The sequence below is a fragment of the Anneissia japonica genome, unplaced genomic scaffold (assembly GCF_011630105.1).
Source record: "Anneissia japonica isolate Jap-2015-1 unplaced genomic scaffold, ASM1163010v1 scaffold284975_len822289_cov185, whole genome shotgun sequence".
Classification (NCBI taxonomy): Eukaryota; Metazoa; Echinodermata; class Crinoidea; order Comatulida; family Comatulidae; genus Anneissia; species Anneissia japonica.
Window position 1 is genome coordinate 386,143 of NW_022699685.1, and position 18,416 is coordinate 404,558.

The 18,416-nt window shown below is 31.0% G+C and overlaps 1 protein-coding gene across 2 annotated transcripts; it reads right to left on the reverse strand.

The window, feature by feature from the left end:
- Nucleotides 1–339: 339 nt before the first annotated feature.
- Nucleotides 340–17,849, reverse strand: LOC117103058 (ras-related protein Rab-32-like). Of its 2 annotated transcripts, XM_033243529.1 has the most exons (7): nucleotides 17,636–17,849; nucleotides 15,968–16,023; nucleotides 9,478–9,603; nucleotides 8,533–8,611; nucleotides 7,454–7,635; nucleotides 3,109–3,252; nucleotides 340–2,307 (listed from the first exon to the last, which is right to left on the reverse strand). In XM_033243529.1, the coding sequence occupies exons 2-7, from the start codon at nucleotides 16,010–16,012 to the stop codon at nucleotides 2,197–2,199; spliced, it is 687 nt and encodes a 228-aa protein (XP_033099420.1). In that variant the 5' UTR covers nucleotides 16,013–16,023; nucleotides 17,636–17,849; the 3' UTR covers nucleotides 340–2,196. The 2 variants fall into 2 exon arrangements, with proteins under 2 accessions (XP_033099420.1, XP_033099421.1); XM_033243530.1 differs by lacking the exon at nucleotides 15,968–16,023 and having other exon boundaries at nucleotides 17,636–17,848.
- Between the last annotated feature and the right edge of the window lie 567 nt (nucleotides 17,850–18,416).

The following is an 18,416-nucleotide window of genomic DNA, read 5'->3' on the forward strand; positions in this document are numbered from 1 at the left end:
TTCTTTTCCAATTAAAAAAATAAACGTCTGGTAAAAATTGCAATCTAAATTTTAAGAAGTTGGACTTGGTTTTAAAATAGAGTAAAACATTCAGATCAAAAACAAAAACTGGTTACTTTTGTGGGAAACGTTTACCTACTCTGTTTGTCAAACACTTTTTTTGTATCTTAGAAAACAAAACAACAAAAATGTTTATTTCCTCTGGAGCCTGGCTTTAATTAGTACTGTACATTGCTTTTCTAACTTACAATGACTTGCTGGCCTTTTCCTACAAAAAACCTTATGGTTTTCGTTTTAAGTACACACAACGTAAGCACACAAAGTAAGCAAAATCAGATATCAGATTTTAAAAGTTTATTAGCTCAAAGAGTATACCTTAAAGTACACACTGGCACACTCTACACTGGCTTACAGATTTGTCTGTACTCTGTGTGAGCACTCCCTCAACAATACGCTGGTCAGTTGCGCGACACGTCATTGACTCATGTTTGTGTCTGCTTTTGAGGCATTATTGGAATCCACTATATAAGTATATTACATAACAAATTAAAAACGATCTGGTTTTCTAATATAGCACGCATTCATTTCAGAAAGAAAGATTTAAAGCGATTTTTTTACCCTTTCATTTGATACATGGAAATCTAGGGGTATTGTGGAGGGCTTGATGATAAATTGAGGGGGGTGGAGCGCTAGCAGGAAATAATAAGATGGTAGAGAATGTGCCAAAAACTTGCTTCTGCAGCACAATGCAAAGGAACTGGATTACAATCCAATGATACCAATGCTATATTTGTTCACAAACAATAAACAAATGACAATTTTAAATCCATTCTCTGCATCATATTTGAGAATCTGTTGCCAGAATACAAAATCAACAGAAAATGTTAGGCAATGTTTTTATAATAAATTTTATTTACATGTATGATTGCCCAATCAAATTGTAATTAGAAATACCTATATTTTCTTGAAAGACTATTGTATGATTATACAGTAGTTCATTTGCAATGCCTTCCAAATATTCTTAAATTTTACACTAATTTGTGCACAATTATGGTAAAGATTTTGTATAGCAAAATAATACAAATTCATATGGATCAGCCTTTGATCAAACAATTATATTACCTTGTCCTTTTTTCTTTCAGTTTTCTTTATTTAAGTAATGCTTTGAATATACAGAAGTAGTCTAATAATACTCTATTGCTGATATTCGCTAGAGGATACAGTAGTTTTACTGATATATAAGAGCATTCGGTACAATATTAACACGTTAGAGCAAAACATCAATCCTACAATATTTAAGAGTTAAGTATTCATGATTTGATTTCCATAAAAAATATCTGAATGTGTAATAATACTGGTGTTACTACCAAGTAAAATAAACCTTCATTAATTTCAAATACTTACGGTAACTATGGAGGTTCTTTGTACTGTATTTAACATTTTATGTCCATAGAATGTAAACGACAAGGAACAGGAACCGATACTGTGTAATAGCTTCATTGGTAAGCTATTTACAACATAAACACAAAATACAAGCATAGAGGCTTTTTCGCATGATGCGCTCTACAAATCCAACTATTATTATTATTACAAACATGGTAAAGGTAAGAGAAACATTATAAAGGTTTTTATTATGATTCCCTATAAATCGAATAGTGGATAGTTACATAGTTTACAAACAAAAGGTTGCTATTTTAAGAAAACATTTTATAGAAATAGATTGTCAAATTTTATCAGCCACAATAACTTTGTATCAAATGCAATAAAATACAATAGTGTAATAATAAATGAAAATATAAACATGACTTTTTGTTACCACAAAAACAAACAGTAAACTATTTCAAACAAGAAAGAACGATAAATTGTTTGAATTTAGTTGCCAAATAAATTATAAAAATCCTCAAAGAAAATTTAAGAAATTTAAATTATTTACAACAGTTCGAAAACTAAATTATTAAATTGATCTTGCTTAATTATTTAGCTGTTTCTAACTTTATATTGATTAATTATTTTTGAATTTAAATATATTATTTGTTTGACATCAACACATATCGTGTTGAAAGTTTGAATCAAAAAGATCTGGATTCTATCCTGTTTTGATGAAGTTAAAATGTCAAATTGAGTATTGCTGTCTTGTGACTCCTCGCATACAGAATGAGAAGGAATGGGTTCAGATGATAGAGTGTTAATATGTAGTTAACAACACGATCCCTTTCCTTCTGATTCTCCTGCATCATGAGCATCAAGGTCAATCTTGTCTTTGTCTTGATCTCTATCTACAGGATTCTCTTTATCATTTGTAAGAATCTGAAAACAAGACACAATGAATGCATTACATCATGTACCAAATTATTAATGGGGATGGGAAAAAAATTACCTTATCAGATCTAGCAATATCCCAAGTACTATCCCTGTGAAAAGTGCCATCTTTTTTAGACAAGACTTATTTTTTACCTGGTTTAGCAAACCCCTCGCCTGCCAATTATGATGATATCAGATAAAAATAAAATTTTATTTTTTGGCAATTAGAATACCTACCGCCAAGAAAAAATGGAAAACATGGGAAAAAAATAATTGTTTTTTTCAATTTTTATTATTCTGCCCTGAAGTCTAAAAAAATAAGTAATTTCATTTCATGTTTATTTCTTGCCAAGTATGTAAAGTTAAAGCATTTAACCATCCAATTACTAGACTTACATTCACCAATAAAATTTATTTTTATTTTCTCTTTTGTCCGTATGTTTTTGGCAGAACTATTTGCTAAATAAGGAAACAAAATTTTATTTTGATTTTTTCCCACCCTCCTCTCGCCTTACCATATTCCTGGCATTAGCTCTAGCACCATCATTAGTACTACCACTCTAGCACAATCCTTAGTGCCATACTTTTGGCATCAGCTCTAGCACCATCATATCAGTGCTACCACTCTAGCACAATCCCTAATGCCATACTCTTGGCATCAGCTCTAGCACCATCATCAGTACTACCACTCTAGCACCATCCCTAGTGCCATTTTAGTATTACCATCACATTACTGTTGATACAATTTATTGCACTATCACTGACACCATTCTAGGTTTAATTGGATGCAAAGGCAGATTCACTTACTGATGTAACTAAAAACCTTGCAGCTTCATCTATGTTGATGTTTTCTTTAGCTGATGTTTCAAACCATCCAATGAAACCTTTATCTTTACAATATTCATCCATTTGAGAATTGTTTTGCACTAAACCTTCTTTTGCTTGGTCACACTATAAAACAAAAACAAGAAACCAGTTAGAAACTATAAGAGCATGATTTAAATTGCTGTGGCTTTTAAAAGCTGAACTCGCAATTGACAACAAAATGTTTTCCAAGAGTTTCATTTTCTTTTTCTAAAAGTGTCAACAATCTATATGTAATACAACAATTTTCATTACAGGTACAGTACTGATGTTATAAATATACAGTCCATTATAATGTCTGTGTACAGCTGATAAATCTGAAATTGATTAAGCCTTTACTTTTGCATATTTTATTAGCTTTCAATGGAAAATCAGAACAAGATAATACGTTCCTGGCAGCATAAATACAGTTATTTAGGTGAGACTTTTTTATACTTGTTTAGGGGTCATCCATGATTTTCAACATTTTCAAAAGAGTACAAAACATACTTTTTCTGTGACCCCCTACCTCCCCCTGAAAGAGTACGCAAAAAAATGTTGATTTGTGTCTTTTTGAGATCAACATTTTATCTTTTCATGAAAAGAGTACTTATGCCTTTACTTTCAATCCCTTCCCCCCACCCCAAAGTGTGTGTTTTGTACTCTTTGTACTGCAAATATTGATGATTTTGATTAAAGATAACATTTTATTTTTGGCCAATTAGCACACTTGCCGCCACCAGAAAGTGGAAATTTCAGAAAAAAAATAAAAGCTTTTTTTTTTATTATATCCTCCACAGCCTTGAAATATCCAAAGATAAGATATGTGTATTTCTTCCTAATTATATCAATTTGAAGCATTCACCAATAAAATTTTTATTTTTATTTTCTCCTCCATCTGGATGTTTTTGGCAAAACTATTTGCTAAATAAGAAAACTAAATTTCATTTTTATTGTTATTCTGCCCTCCTCCGATGACCTTTAAAAAAATAAGTACGCGAAACAAGGAATAAAAAAGGTCTCACCTTACTTTTTGCACATGACTTTTAAATATCTGACACATAAATTAAGAATTCTCAAAAATACTTCGTAAATTATCGAAAATTTAATTTGTGTATCATTGGATGTTGATTACTCAATGCATCCTTTTAAATGTGTATTGTCTCATGGAAATACCAAAACAATTTTTGAAATTAACTTGCTCATTTTGAAGTAACATAAACATTATCAACTTGAACATAGAAGTTAGTGTAAATAAAAATGTTTACCCATAATTTTATCTTTATCATTTTAAATTCAATGCTCAAGTTAATAATTTTGTATGTTACTACAAAATGGGCAAGTTAATTTCAAGATTATTGTAGTTTCAGGGGAGAATACATCTTTAAATGCACAAATCAAATTGTATTGTATAAGTCAATGTTTCAAGCAATAAAAACATTTGTACTACAAATTCAGCATCAAAGAACACTGCAGGTATCCATTAAGCTTTATGCGATTGCTGGGTGCTCGTTAATCATTCAATACTGGTACTTTAAATTTAAAACTAGGGTTCTGTTTTCGATAGCATCTTGTACCTACAGTATTTCTCTAGTGTGTAAAACATTGTGCAGTGTTTCTGTGCAGATACTTTCATTTTGAATTTGTAATTGGTATGTGGATGTTTATAATAATAAAGATTAAATTATGTATATAGTAGAGCTTCTTATAATTAAAACTCTTCAAGGTGCTTCACCAAGTTTTAATACCTAAAAATTTGAGTACAGTTACAATAATTACAGTGTACAAATATGCAAAAGAAACCAAAATGACCTAAAATTATTAAAATGACATCATATTCATGAATGTCATACTTAGGCTTGAATAAGATCATCTGTGAATTACTGCATCCTTTTACAAAAGGTGACATTAAGATATAAATTTATTAAAACATCAAATATATTGTGATAAAAAAAAAAACCCATTAAAAATTGAAACACTTTTCAAGTATATTTAAAAGGTTTGGTAAGACTTTTTTTCCACCTAGTTTCGCAAACTTCCCCCATCCCCCTCCCCGCCTGGAAGTCTCTGGGAATACTACAGTATTTGAAAATAAAGAAAAATTTATTGCCAATTATTTTTCCCACCCACCCATAATGACACCCACAAAAAAAAAAAAATAAATAAATGAATTTTTTTTTGAGTTCGCAAAACAAGGAATGAAAAGAAGTCTCGCCTTTACGAATTATAAACAGTTCAGTTGTTCAAAAGTCCAGTGAGATAAGGTGGGGGCTGCAATAGTAAAGGTTGGTTTTTGCACAGTACTCGTGAAGATAGTTTGAACTAAGGTTTCGTTGTCGCATACAGGAATTAAGGTGTATGAGTTCCTTGTTTAATTTTTAACAATGGCAATACAATTTAAACATCAAACCTGAATTGTGCGTGATTATAATTATTTTAAACATGTAAATAAAACACATTAATTATAATAGAGGTGAAACTAATTTGCTCAACTTGACCTGGGTCATGTTAAGCAGAACTCTTATGGAATAAAAAATACAAAAATATAAATTATGAATAATAATGGAATTTGTTCATACTGCATTCATAAATTTATAGACCTAACTTGGATGATAATTAAATCATAGATTAAAGGACAAACTTAATACTATTAGTATCGGAAGGACAGCGGGGCATTGGCTCTGCATCTGAGGCTGGTTGCTTTTGTTTGTGCCCTTTAGCGGCAAGGCACTTTATAAGTATTGCTTTAATGTGTACCTAATTGAGTTGCATGCTAAAAACGCTGAATATGGCTGCAACTATAGAACCTTCGTAAAATTTTTGGAAGAATTAAAAGACCGGGGCAATAATATTAATTTAATCATAGTAATATTGAATCAGCACATTAGAGATGCAATTATTATTTTTGTATTATTATTAATATTATTATTATTATTAATATTATTATTAATATTATTATTATAATTATTATTATTATAAACACCATATCAACACAGCGTAAATGTATAATTTTGCAGGGTATATCAACAAGGAAATTTGGATTATGTCTCTGGGGAACCGCAAATGTTGGTATTTTTAAATAGTGTACCAAATTTGTTTTTGAGCTGCTAATGTACCCTGGACCAACAACTTTATACTCTGAAGGATAACTAATTATTGCCAAGTGTCTTATCCAAGGGCACGAACAAGAACACATTGACAGATTTTGAACATAAAATTCCAGTCCATTTACTTCCCCTTAATAACAAATTTACAATATAAACTTTGACGATACAAATAATTAAAACTAATAGGATACATAAAAAACATAATTTCTAAACTTCAATCAGTATTTTTTCATATGATCTATACCACTACTATTAAAGTTGACCTATATTTTTAATTGCTAATTTAAAATATCTCATAAAGAAGATTTAAACCTGATTTTGTACCAGGGCATGGATAAGACATTGTTCTGCTTCACATTTGTAATGCTCGGTTTCCATAAAATCGCTACACCCTATCGACAACAGCTTTCGTTGATCCTGATTGAGCCTTCCCGATTGCATCAGGGGCTGGTACACAGTACAACGATTGCACTGAAATGTGTAGCGATTTCTCTCTACGTTACAAATGATTTCATTGCTATTATTTTCATTTTTTACTATTATAATTCTTTTTTTTATATATTTTACTTTTTTTTTAATTTAAAAAAACTCTTTTCTAACATGTTTTAAATCTACTCATCAGATTCGTTTGGTTCCTTTGGTTGTGTTTAGTACCCATAGTAGACTGGGTTCCAGTCCCTCAACTTTGTTTTAATCAGTGAAAATGCTTAAAAATAAATCGATATTGGCACCACTGGCATTCCATATTACATATTCGCTTCCAAATTTAACAACATAACAAGTTTCTTGACATAAATTAGAGACTTGTGGCAAGTCTATATCCATTGGTATTTACTCAAGTGTGTTTATTTTTGTGTATTTTGATAACTCATTATTTTTACCTAAGTCTTGATATGGACCGGTGTATGTAACTTGGATGAAAAAACTGTCATATTGTATCAAGGATGCACTACCTGTAGGTAGGAGCAGATCCACAATTTAAAAAAAAAAAGGGGGAGGGGGGCAAGGCACAATACTAAGAACAGATAAGTGAGTAACGCTAATTAGTGCTAATTTCAATATATGCATTGAAGTTTAAAAATGAGTGGCGAAACGGAGGGGGCACGTGCATACTTGATCAGGCCCTGGTGCCGCTGTTTCAAAAGCATATATCCTAATAAACTAAACTATAAACTGATACAGTACAAATTTAATAGACAAACCTTGTTTGCTAGTAATACAACAGGTATATTACTACCATTTGGAAGTTGAACTTTGCTATCCAAATCGTTCTTCCACTTGGCAACAGCTTCAAATGTAGACACTCTTGTCACGTCAAAGACTATAAATGCTCCGACAGCCTCCTTATAATACACACGAGTCATGTTTCCAAACCTCTCTTGCCCTGAGAAAAAAAATGTTCATTATTAACTCTCAAAATTATGATGAAATGCAGAACATTACCCTTACATTCTGGCTTACATTTTGAAATTTTTTAGATTACAATGAAATAAGATAATACTTGAACTGGTTTTATGTTTATTATTGTCTACTTTCTTTAGATATAGATATACTAAAAAAGTAGAATCCTAATTAATATGTTGATTTGATACATAGATTTATTGTAGCGCAATTCATAAATCCTCGTCACCAATATCCCTTGCATTGATCGTGAACAACATATAAATATACAAAATGCAATAAGTAACAGGGGAGTCACATTATATTCTGTAATCCGCATCGTCTGCATAACAACAACTATGGGAGGCCATGAGAGCTAATAATTTACAACAGATGTTACAGATGGATTTTAAGTCAAACTCAAAGGTATTATATGTATAGTATGTAATATTCATGGTGTTGACAATTAATCTGTGTGTTGATTGTGGGCTTGCATATTTTGGGGGGTTTATGTTACATTTTTTTTAAATTTAATACTAAATAAAGAATGATTTGAGAGATAATCTTTCTTGAAATTTTAATTGCAGACTTGCATGAAAAATGGGTCGATTTCAACAATTTGTATTTTCCTCTTTCCTGAATTTTTTTTAAACAATTAAAACACTTGCTAACACTAAATCTTGAAATGAAATGCTTTTAATACTCCATTCAGTATATCAAATAACATATTGAATTTTGGGAAATTTGACAATATTCTGTTAAAAAACATACCTGCATTATTCTACAACAGATTGCATTGTGGGTCATTTTAATTCAACCTGTTACAAAATCCTACCTGCATTATTCCATAACACACTGCATTATGGGTTATTTTCAAAAACAACTGTGGTAAAACCCCTACCTGCAATATCCCATAATTGTAAGCGAATCAATGTGTCTGCATCCCAGTTGATAACTTTAAGCGCAAAATCCACTCCAATCTAAATATTTAGGTTAAGAATACTTCATATATGGGATGAATCATATGCATTCCTATTCTAAATAAATGTAAATAATACTGCTATAATAAAAAGACAGGGAAAGCTTTATCTACTACCACCATGAGGATTGTCATGCACTGATTCTTATGACTGTCAAACAAAAGAGTTGTCTAAAGATGAGTACATATTGTGTTGTACAGCAGTCGTATGACCATCTGTAAAATAAATCCATCTCCACTCTTTATGAGTACTTGATGACACGACATTGCTGCTGATTATCACTGTATCAAAGGTAGTCTGAGCAGATCTTCAGTAAAAACAATCTGTTTTGCGCATGTGCCATCTCGTTGCATTTTAAAATATCGCGATAACGCAGTGTGTGTCCAGCTTTACTGATTTATACACTTCAATGGCGTTTACATTAAAAAAAAATATAATTATCTGGTATCAATATTTAAAAATTCATAAACATCATAAATGAGGAAAAACAATATATTATACCCATGGATGGAATTCTCTTTTACAAATATAGTACTGGAATGCTTTAGGCAAGATTTTTTATAATACCTTTCTTCGCGATCTTATTTTCTTTTTTAAAGATCATCGGAGCAAGGCAATTAAAAAAAAGGACGCACATCTCGGTACATCAAAGGTTATAACTCTGGCATCCGTCAGGGAAATCCTGGTGCCGCCACTGGTTGTAAGCCATCTTTACTGTACTGTGATAATAACTACAATCAAAATAATAAATAATAAAATTATTTTTCTACTTTATTTCACTAGATTGTTCATTTTTTAAAATACATTTTTCTGCTCATAGTAGGAAATAACATTGAGTGACTGATCGATCAATACTAAAAGGATACTGTAGCTCTGTAATGTTGAGAAAAGAATTGATGAACATATCGCTTAATGACACTCGTCTTCCCGACACCTAAATCACCGATCACCAACACTTTGTATAAATGCTCTCTCTTCTCCCCCGATGCTGACTGAAAAAAATATCAGTCTAGATTAAAAATGATGTACATACTTATAATATTGAACAATTGAAGTATTTTTTATTATTCCTCTAGTCAGTATCAAAATGGTATCATTTCCCAAAAGAGATAATTTTTTGCAACAAATACATTAAAGGAGAGGCCACCCAATAAAGCTCCTTTAATTTTTATGAGCTGAGCAGTTGGCCAAGATAAATTGTTCCTGCTTCTGGTGCTGAAGACCCTGGTTCAAACCCAGCCAGCATTGGGTTTCAATTGAAGTGTTTGATCGCTTGAAGGCGGGTTAAGGACAATGTTTGTATCCGTATTTTGTGTTGTACTGTAGTTAAGCTGGGTGGCTCTGCACTGTGGCTACCACATGTCCCCAGGGGGGCCCAGCCTGAATTTCCCATTTCCAATTTGAATGAAGACCAATAAAGAATTACTATTATCAAACACCTGTCAACCTTGAGAAATTTCAAAGAGTAAGATCGGGTGAGACATAATGAGTGCCGAAGGCACGGACAGTGGCCGGGGGCCCCCAAGGGCTTATCGATATTAGTGAGTTTGTAATAATCTCAGATACAGTAGTTATTGAAACATGGAGGTAGAATGTTATGATTATGGATGTTAGTTATAGTAAAATTCATTACTTTTTATTATTTACTTTTTTTAGGATAAGCATAAGTTTTGCCGGTGTTTGCTTAAGATTTTATTGGAATGCGTAAGACTTACGGCGAATGCGTACGGGTTGACAGGTCTGTTATCATTATCATTATTATTATTATTATAAACAACAATGCTGCAAAGCCAGCAATAACTACAACATCAAAACAACAATAATAAGCATTTCTACTTTCTCAATTGTCTATTAAGTTCCCCTTAAGTAAGGCAGGTTTTAGTAACATAACAATAATAATAATAATAATAATAATAATTATGTAGAATATTACAACATAATACATATTTCAGACATTATTATGCATTTCAGACACTATTATGCATCATAATGCATTCAGACATCATCATGATAATCAGGCATTATATTATCAATGTATTATAATTTTTATTAAAGCTAGGCTCCGGAAAAAAAATTATATATACCAGTATATATACTGTCTCTTATACACATCTAGATGTGTATAAGAGACAGATAACGCAGTGTGTGTCCAGCTTTACTGATTTATACACTTCAATGGCGTTTACATTAAAAAAAAATATAATTATCTGGTATCAATATTTAAAAATTCATAAACATCATAAATGAGGAAAAACAATATATTATACCCATGGAGGTTAATGAGATACAGATTGTTGAATATTTAAAAACTGGGGGTAAAGTGGAGAATAGCCCCTCTCCACCCACCCCTCCCCTTCCCAGTTTTTTTATAGTCAAAAATCTGTATCTCCATCCCAAGTTTTTTTTATCAAATATGCTTTTTGTGTCTTAAAAACAATCTGTTGTAAAACATATGAAGAATGTTTTTTTTCTCCAGAGCCTGGTTTTAAAATTCATGATGAAATTCAGTAGGCCTATCTATAGATTATATAACAGAACAGATTCACTTTGTATTGATTGACAAAATTAAATTATAAAAGGTGTTATAGTTTAAAAACAAATTATACACTACTGTAGACCAGGCTCACTAGGGCAGGTACCACTATAGTATTAGTCTAGTACTGTACCTGCTTTCTACCCAAGAACCATAAAAAACTAACAAAATCAACCAAAAAATTGTTGAAAAATTGACAGGGTTACATCAACATAACTGAGTTTGTCCTTCATCAACTTACTCTTTCCACAAACCAATCTACAGTAAATGCTAAACTTCATTCAGAATATTAGTATTAATTTATGTTCTATGGATAAATTAGTTACATGGTTCATTAATTGAATGGTATGTGATACTTTCACCCACTGAAGTTGACTAAGATTTGCTTTTAAATGTACTTTGGACAATATGACTCAAAATCTAACCAGGTCACACAGTGTTCAATCAAATATCATTCACTCTCAATAAGATAAAGAATAAAGTAGATAACAACTTATCCAAATAACTGTAGACTTAGTAGGTGCTCTCACGACCTCATATTTGTTGGTTCACTTTGTATCTAGAAGGAGCTGGTCATTTTCATTGTCAAGATCACCAGGCCATATTTTATAAAAACTCATAAATATTGAAGAGCTAGGCCATAAGATGGAAATCACAGATAAAATCATTGATAAGTGTCAATCTTGCTAAACAAATAAATTAAAAATTGTAGCTTTTTTATGTTTTCAAATGCCATGATGTAATATTTTACATTGCGAGATAAATCTCTCTGAATATCTGTAAAAAACATAATGCACATATTCTTTAAAACAGCATTCCACAATTCGTTAAAGGCAGTAATCAACTATGTAAATTCTTATGTAAGGTGCGACCATGACGCCTAATATTTCTCAAGCTAATCTGCAACCAATATATAGAAAAGCACTATACAGACCTGAAAATACCAATTGTCAAGTTATAACCATTTTTTTTTGTTATTTGGGTTGATTTTGGATTACATACTTATTTCTCTTCATTTAAATTACAATCATAATCATTTACGAATATTAAGTATTATCCATATCCTATTAATGTTATTATCATTATTATTATTAATGTTAATGTGTTCTTATGAATTACAGTATTAGATGGCAGTTAAAACAATTTACTTAGCATTTTAATTGCTGGCTTAACTTAATCCAATTAATGTAATAATAATGATAATAATTATTGTTTTTGTTGTTGTTATTCTTATTATTAATACTATTATTATTAGATAATAATTATTGTTTTTGTTGTTGTTATTCTTATTATTAATACTATTATTATTATTATTATTATTATCTTTATTATTATTATTATTAATGTCATTAATGTTGTTCTTAGCGAATTATATTATTATCATTATTATTATTATTATTATTATTATTATTATTATTATTATTATTATTATTATTATTATTAAAGTAAGTAGATTAGGATTATTGTTTTGTGTATCGTATCCTGGGCACCTAAGGATAACAGTTGGTTTTCAACTGAGTTGTTAACCCAGGTTGAACAAGAAATAAATACATAAATAAATAAATAAATATTGTCAAAATGGAAATTAAGTTTACAATGAACAGCAGGCCTAAGCAGTAATATACAGTATGATAGGAAGACAGGTGTTTTTTTTTTTGGTAAATATTATAGGCTTGTGTTAATCCTATGTGGTACGGTAGTCTTACAGTGCCGTATTATTTACAGAGTTGCAGTATGAATTGTAAGTTAATATACAGCTAGAACTAATAGACCAAATATGGGTTCATATTTACTATGTAGACCAAGATTATGTTTAGGCCTTGTACTGTAATGTTCATTATTTATTTTATTTTTTCATATATTTCCCTTTAAAATAGGATAAATTTTAACATTAACAATGAAGAAAAATAAATATAATTGGATCCATAAACTACTGTACCCAACTTTGCTTAAATGTAATTTAAAATTCATAGGTCCTACATAGTTACTTTAGTAAGCAAGGCCTATTTTTAGTAACTGTTGAATAAAAAGAACTCAAGTTGGAGGCGTGGTTGTCGAAAGATCATATTGTTCGACTGTCATCAGGTTGCTAAAAATAGACTAAAGTAACTATTCTTAGATGCAAGTAAATAGTGCACACCAGACATTGCAAACAGGACATGCGATAGCATTTTGTTGGAATACTGTAGGCAGTGACCACTGATACACTGTTGTTATTTATTTAATTTTTTTCCCTAGGTCTACACTTTCCATATTATTTCCTGACCTTAAATTTCCACCTTTATTAAGTTCGCTTGCAGGGGCCTCCATTGAAAATAGTTTAATTATTATTATTATTATTATTATTATTAAAGTAAGTAGATTAGGATTATTGTTTTGTGTATCGTATCCTGGGCACCTAAGGATAACAGTTGGTTTTCAACTGAGTTGTTAACCCAGGTTGAACAAGAAATAAATACATAAATAAATAAATAAATATTGTCAAAATGGAAATTAAGTTTACAATGAACAACAGGCCTAAGCAGTAATATACAGTATGATAGTAAGACAGGTGTTTTTTTTTTTGGTAAATATTATAGGCTTGTGTTAATCATGAATTATTAATAAACGTTTATAACAACATCCATACCGTAGCAAGAGACAAGCATTACATATACTTCCACTCATTTTGTAAATTACAATTTCAAAATTAAAAATTCTAACTAAATTTGAAGTGAAAAGTACTAATTTGTCTACAACAAAAACACAAAGAATGGATACAAGCATGATCTATATTATAATATCAACATTAAACTATTTTCAATGGAGGCCCCTGCAAGCGAACTTAAAGGTGGAAATTTAAGGTCAGGAAATAATATGGAAAAGTGTAGACCTAGGGAAAAAAATTAAATAAATAACAACAGTGTATCAGTGGTCACTGCCTACAGTATTCCAACAAAATGCTATCGCATGTCCTGTTTGCAATGTCTGGTGTGCACTATTTACTTGCATCTAAGAATAGTTACTTTAGTCTATTTTTAGCAACCTGATGACAGTCGAACAATATGATCTTTCGACAACCACGCCTCCAACTTGAATTCTTTTTATTCAACAGTTACTAAAAATAGGCCTTGCTTACTAAAGTAACTATGTAGCACCTATGAATTTTAAATTACATTTAAGCAAAGTTGGGTACAGTAGTTTATGGATCCAATTATATTTATTTTTCTTCATTGTTAATGTTAAAATTTATCCTATTTTAAAGGGAAATATATGAAAAAATAAAATAAATAGTGAACATTACAGTACAAGGCCTAAACATAATCTTGGTCTACATAGTAAATATGAACCCATATTTGGTCTATTAGTTCTAGCTGTATATTAACTTACAATTCATACTGCAACTCTGTAAATAATACGGCACTGTAAGACTACCGTACCACATAGGCCTACATGCCTGATAAATTTTACTTTGCATAATATACATTTTAGTTTAATTTACTCCTAGTTTAAGTTTATTTTTTCTTATATTTTGATGCACCGTTGGGTATTGTCCAACGTGAGCCATTGTTACGAAAGTGATATCCATTAAATTGATTTGAATTGAAAATACATTTTGTGGAATCAAAGCAAATTTTTAAAAATTTACTATAACTGCACATTTTGGAAGTAGTAAAGAGTCAGTACGAAAAAACGTCTGGTAGGACAAACATCATATTTATTTGTATTATTAATTCTCCTCACATAAAATAACGCCATCGGAATATATGGTACTGTACACTGTTTTGCATGTTTATGTGTGAAAAAGGGGAATTAGTGAGCGTGGCCATGTAGTGTGATGATATCATATCCTCTGAATGAGATAAAAAGCATGGCATGTTTGCATGTTAAATACTGTGATCAAAGATGGTATTTTCTCATATCAAGTGATATCAACCAATAGAAAGATTGACATTTAGTAGTTACACAACCAGGTACGATACGACCTTGAAACGATTGTTTGATGTTGAAATTATCGCAAAAGTTTATAGTAAAAACATAAATATCATATATAGGATATATCTGATTTTTTTACATTTTTTGAGGCAACCATAAACTTTGATAACATATGGAAATTTACTATATTCTACCTTGTCACATATTATTGATAAAAACCAATAAAAATGTTAATAAAAGCATGAATCATGGTAAAGTACCTGTACACCAGGAGAAAATCCAATACTGGTTTTGAACAGTGCCTCAAGTTCTATTTTGCATGTGCATTTGAAAGCTTGTCTAAAAATAAAATTTATCAGTCTGTAAAGTCTAGTTTGTCATCTATTTACTGATTTATGATTTACACTAACATGGTTACCATTACTGTTCCAATGGCCCAGCAAACACAAAATGTTCTTATAATGTTTGCAGTAACGTTCAAACGTTATGATGTTGTGAAATTAGGTTTTAAGTACATACTTACGGTTCTACAAAATAATGTTTTTAACACATAACTGTAACATTATTATAACGTTCTTATAACGTCATGTTCTTATATAGCTGGGGGTCTAAAATTTACGTATTTACTGTATCCTTTAAGAAATGCAAATTTTTGACAGCATTTTTAACGTTAAAAAAAAAAGATATGTAATAGATGAACACTCTTCTGAGAATCTACTCTACATTGATAGAGGTAAGAAATAATAATTATATGCCGCTAAATTCCCTAGACAGAAGAATCCCCACACAAGTCTCATGCCTGCTAAATGCTCATGCATTTTATTCTCGATACCAACTACCATGAAATCATAAACTGGATGTTAATGATAAAAATTTAACCAAGTACTTATTCAAATTATAATACTCACTACTGAATGGAACTCTTGTCCATTTCCATTTTGTAACTCAGTCATATTATAACGTTCTGAAGAAATAAATGCAGTGAACAGTGAACGACTGAAAACACTGACACTGCAACACACACTGAGTTTAACTACCAGCTATTTTTCTTTTTTATGCTAATAGTGTTTTAGCCTACAGTATACGTAGTGTGGATGGCAGGACATAAGCTAAGTTGTGATTATTACTACCAGCAGAAATTCAATCATGCGGTCATAAAATCTATACCAAATATGACATTTTACAAGAAATCTAACACAAATTTAAATTAATCTAAATATGTATAACCACACATGGAAATATTCAGTTATGGTAATAAAAACCTACTAAATTATCAGTTTTTTTTATTGTGGAGATCTTTTCTAAAAATTCTGAGGAATTACACAAAATTTAGAGAGAATGGTAGATTGTATGAAAGTTGGGAGACTCCTGATCGAATCGGAAGAGTTGGAACAATTGTAAATGCATATCGTAAAAATTAGTTGGTTGTAGAGGGTGCGGTTAGACACGCTCGAGATACTATCATGTTAATTTGGAAGTCTGAAATGTTGTGATGTAGACAGTTCTATAATTAAATGGAAAACAAATTCAAATTTATCAAATTATGAGAAAGGGTAGCAGCAGGCATGATAAAAAAAAAATAAAAAATAATTTTTTTCTCGAAGTTTCAATTTACTGCTGCAGGGAATGTTCTAAAAAAGGCGAAAAATTTAATTATATTTTCATTTGAAACCATCGTTATTGGCGGAGAGTGGGTTGAAAAAACAAGGTATAAAAACTGTTGTCTTCATGATTCTCAAAAATATGGTCACCTACCGTAAATGTTTGAATAACTTATAATGCTTATATACAATTTTTGGAGGCTTCAGTGCAGCGTTTATTCGAGAGTGGCGGTAATGCGAAAGCTGCTCTTATATACAAACACTGGCGTGGCTTCTGTGCCCGCTACATGTTACCTATCTCACGTAGTTCCGTAGGCCTATCATAGGTCGGCTACATCATTGTAAATAAACATTCATAAAGGAATGCTTGTGTCTTCATTGTTAATTATCCATTTCAACACTGTATACATTACATTTAAAACCGTGTTTCTCAAAGTATTTATTACAAACAGGGTAATTTATACTCTTATTTGAGAGTGGCACTTAGCAAAAAAAAATAATCAGGCTTGGTGAGGCGCTTATTCATGAGCGGTGCCTATTCAAGCATTTACAGAATACTTTGTTACGGAGTTGCCATGATGTTCAAAAAAGCGATAACAATTAAACATTAAACCCCACAAAAATATTCAAAAACAAAAGTATATAAAATACGGGGAAATCGCAGTCTGAGTCTTATTATTATGAATAAGAAATGAAATGGATCACAGCCTTGTTTGAAATATCTAAAAAATAATCAAATAAAAATGCAGCCTAAAGTATTTATCCATCCAATTGATTAATTTATGTGCTCAGCAGGCGTTGTTAAGAATATATACATAGAAATAGAGTGGCAGATACCCCACTACCAAGTATGCCGAGAATCCTGCTGAGTACCTACTAATACTATCACCATCCAAACAAAGTTTCTAGCAGTGGAGTAATTTTCGAGCACCGAACTTAATCAAAATTTACTAGCTAGGCCTACTGCCAACTTACCATGGTTTACGTAACACTTATTCCGTTGTAAGTTATGTATTGGTCTAAAGCTGATGAGAAAACATTTGACCCTGTTAAACACCTAATAACACCTCCTTAGTTCAATTAACAAAGTATGATAAACTCAATCTTTTTCATATCAATGTCATGTGATTATTTAGCACAAGCTTTAGCGGAAGCTTAGTATATAATTGTTTACATCTGATTGGCATTGGCCTACTGAGCTCTTTGTAAACATATCAAATCGCTTTTTCAACAAAATTTAAACAAGCGCATCATAATAAAATAAACAAATTAATTAATTTATAATTATGTAGATTGAAAATTATGTTTATTATTATTATTGGACCCGTAGGCCTTTTATCACAATACCGGACGAGATTAGATTAAGGTTTAAAAGAAAGTTAGGACAAAGGGCATAGGTTATTATTGAAGGGAGTCCGAACATTGTGACTTTTTCGTACATTGAACATTGAGTGTCCAAACGTGCGAGGAAACATGGTGCTGGGGAAGCGATTTTTTTTCCGTACGAAACATTTACATCAAACTCCACTCGGGTCGTCTCGACTGAATCGACCCGAAAATCTCATATTGCAGAATTCAGGTCAAAAGGTCATCAACAACTTCTGATCTTAGAGAACGTCGCTGTCTAATTTTTAAAACTAGAAATTGCAAATTGCAAGTGAAGTGCTGCGAAGTACAATTGCATAAAATGTTCTTCGAACAAAATTATTTATGCGAGTCAAGTGAAAATAATGAATAATAAAAATATAACAAATAA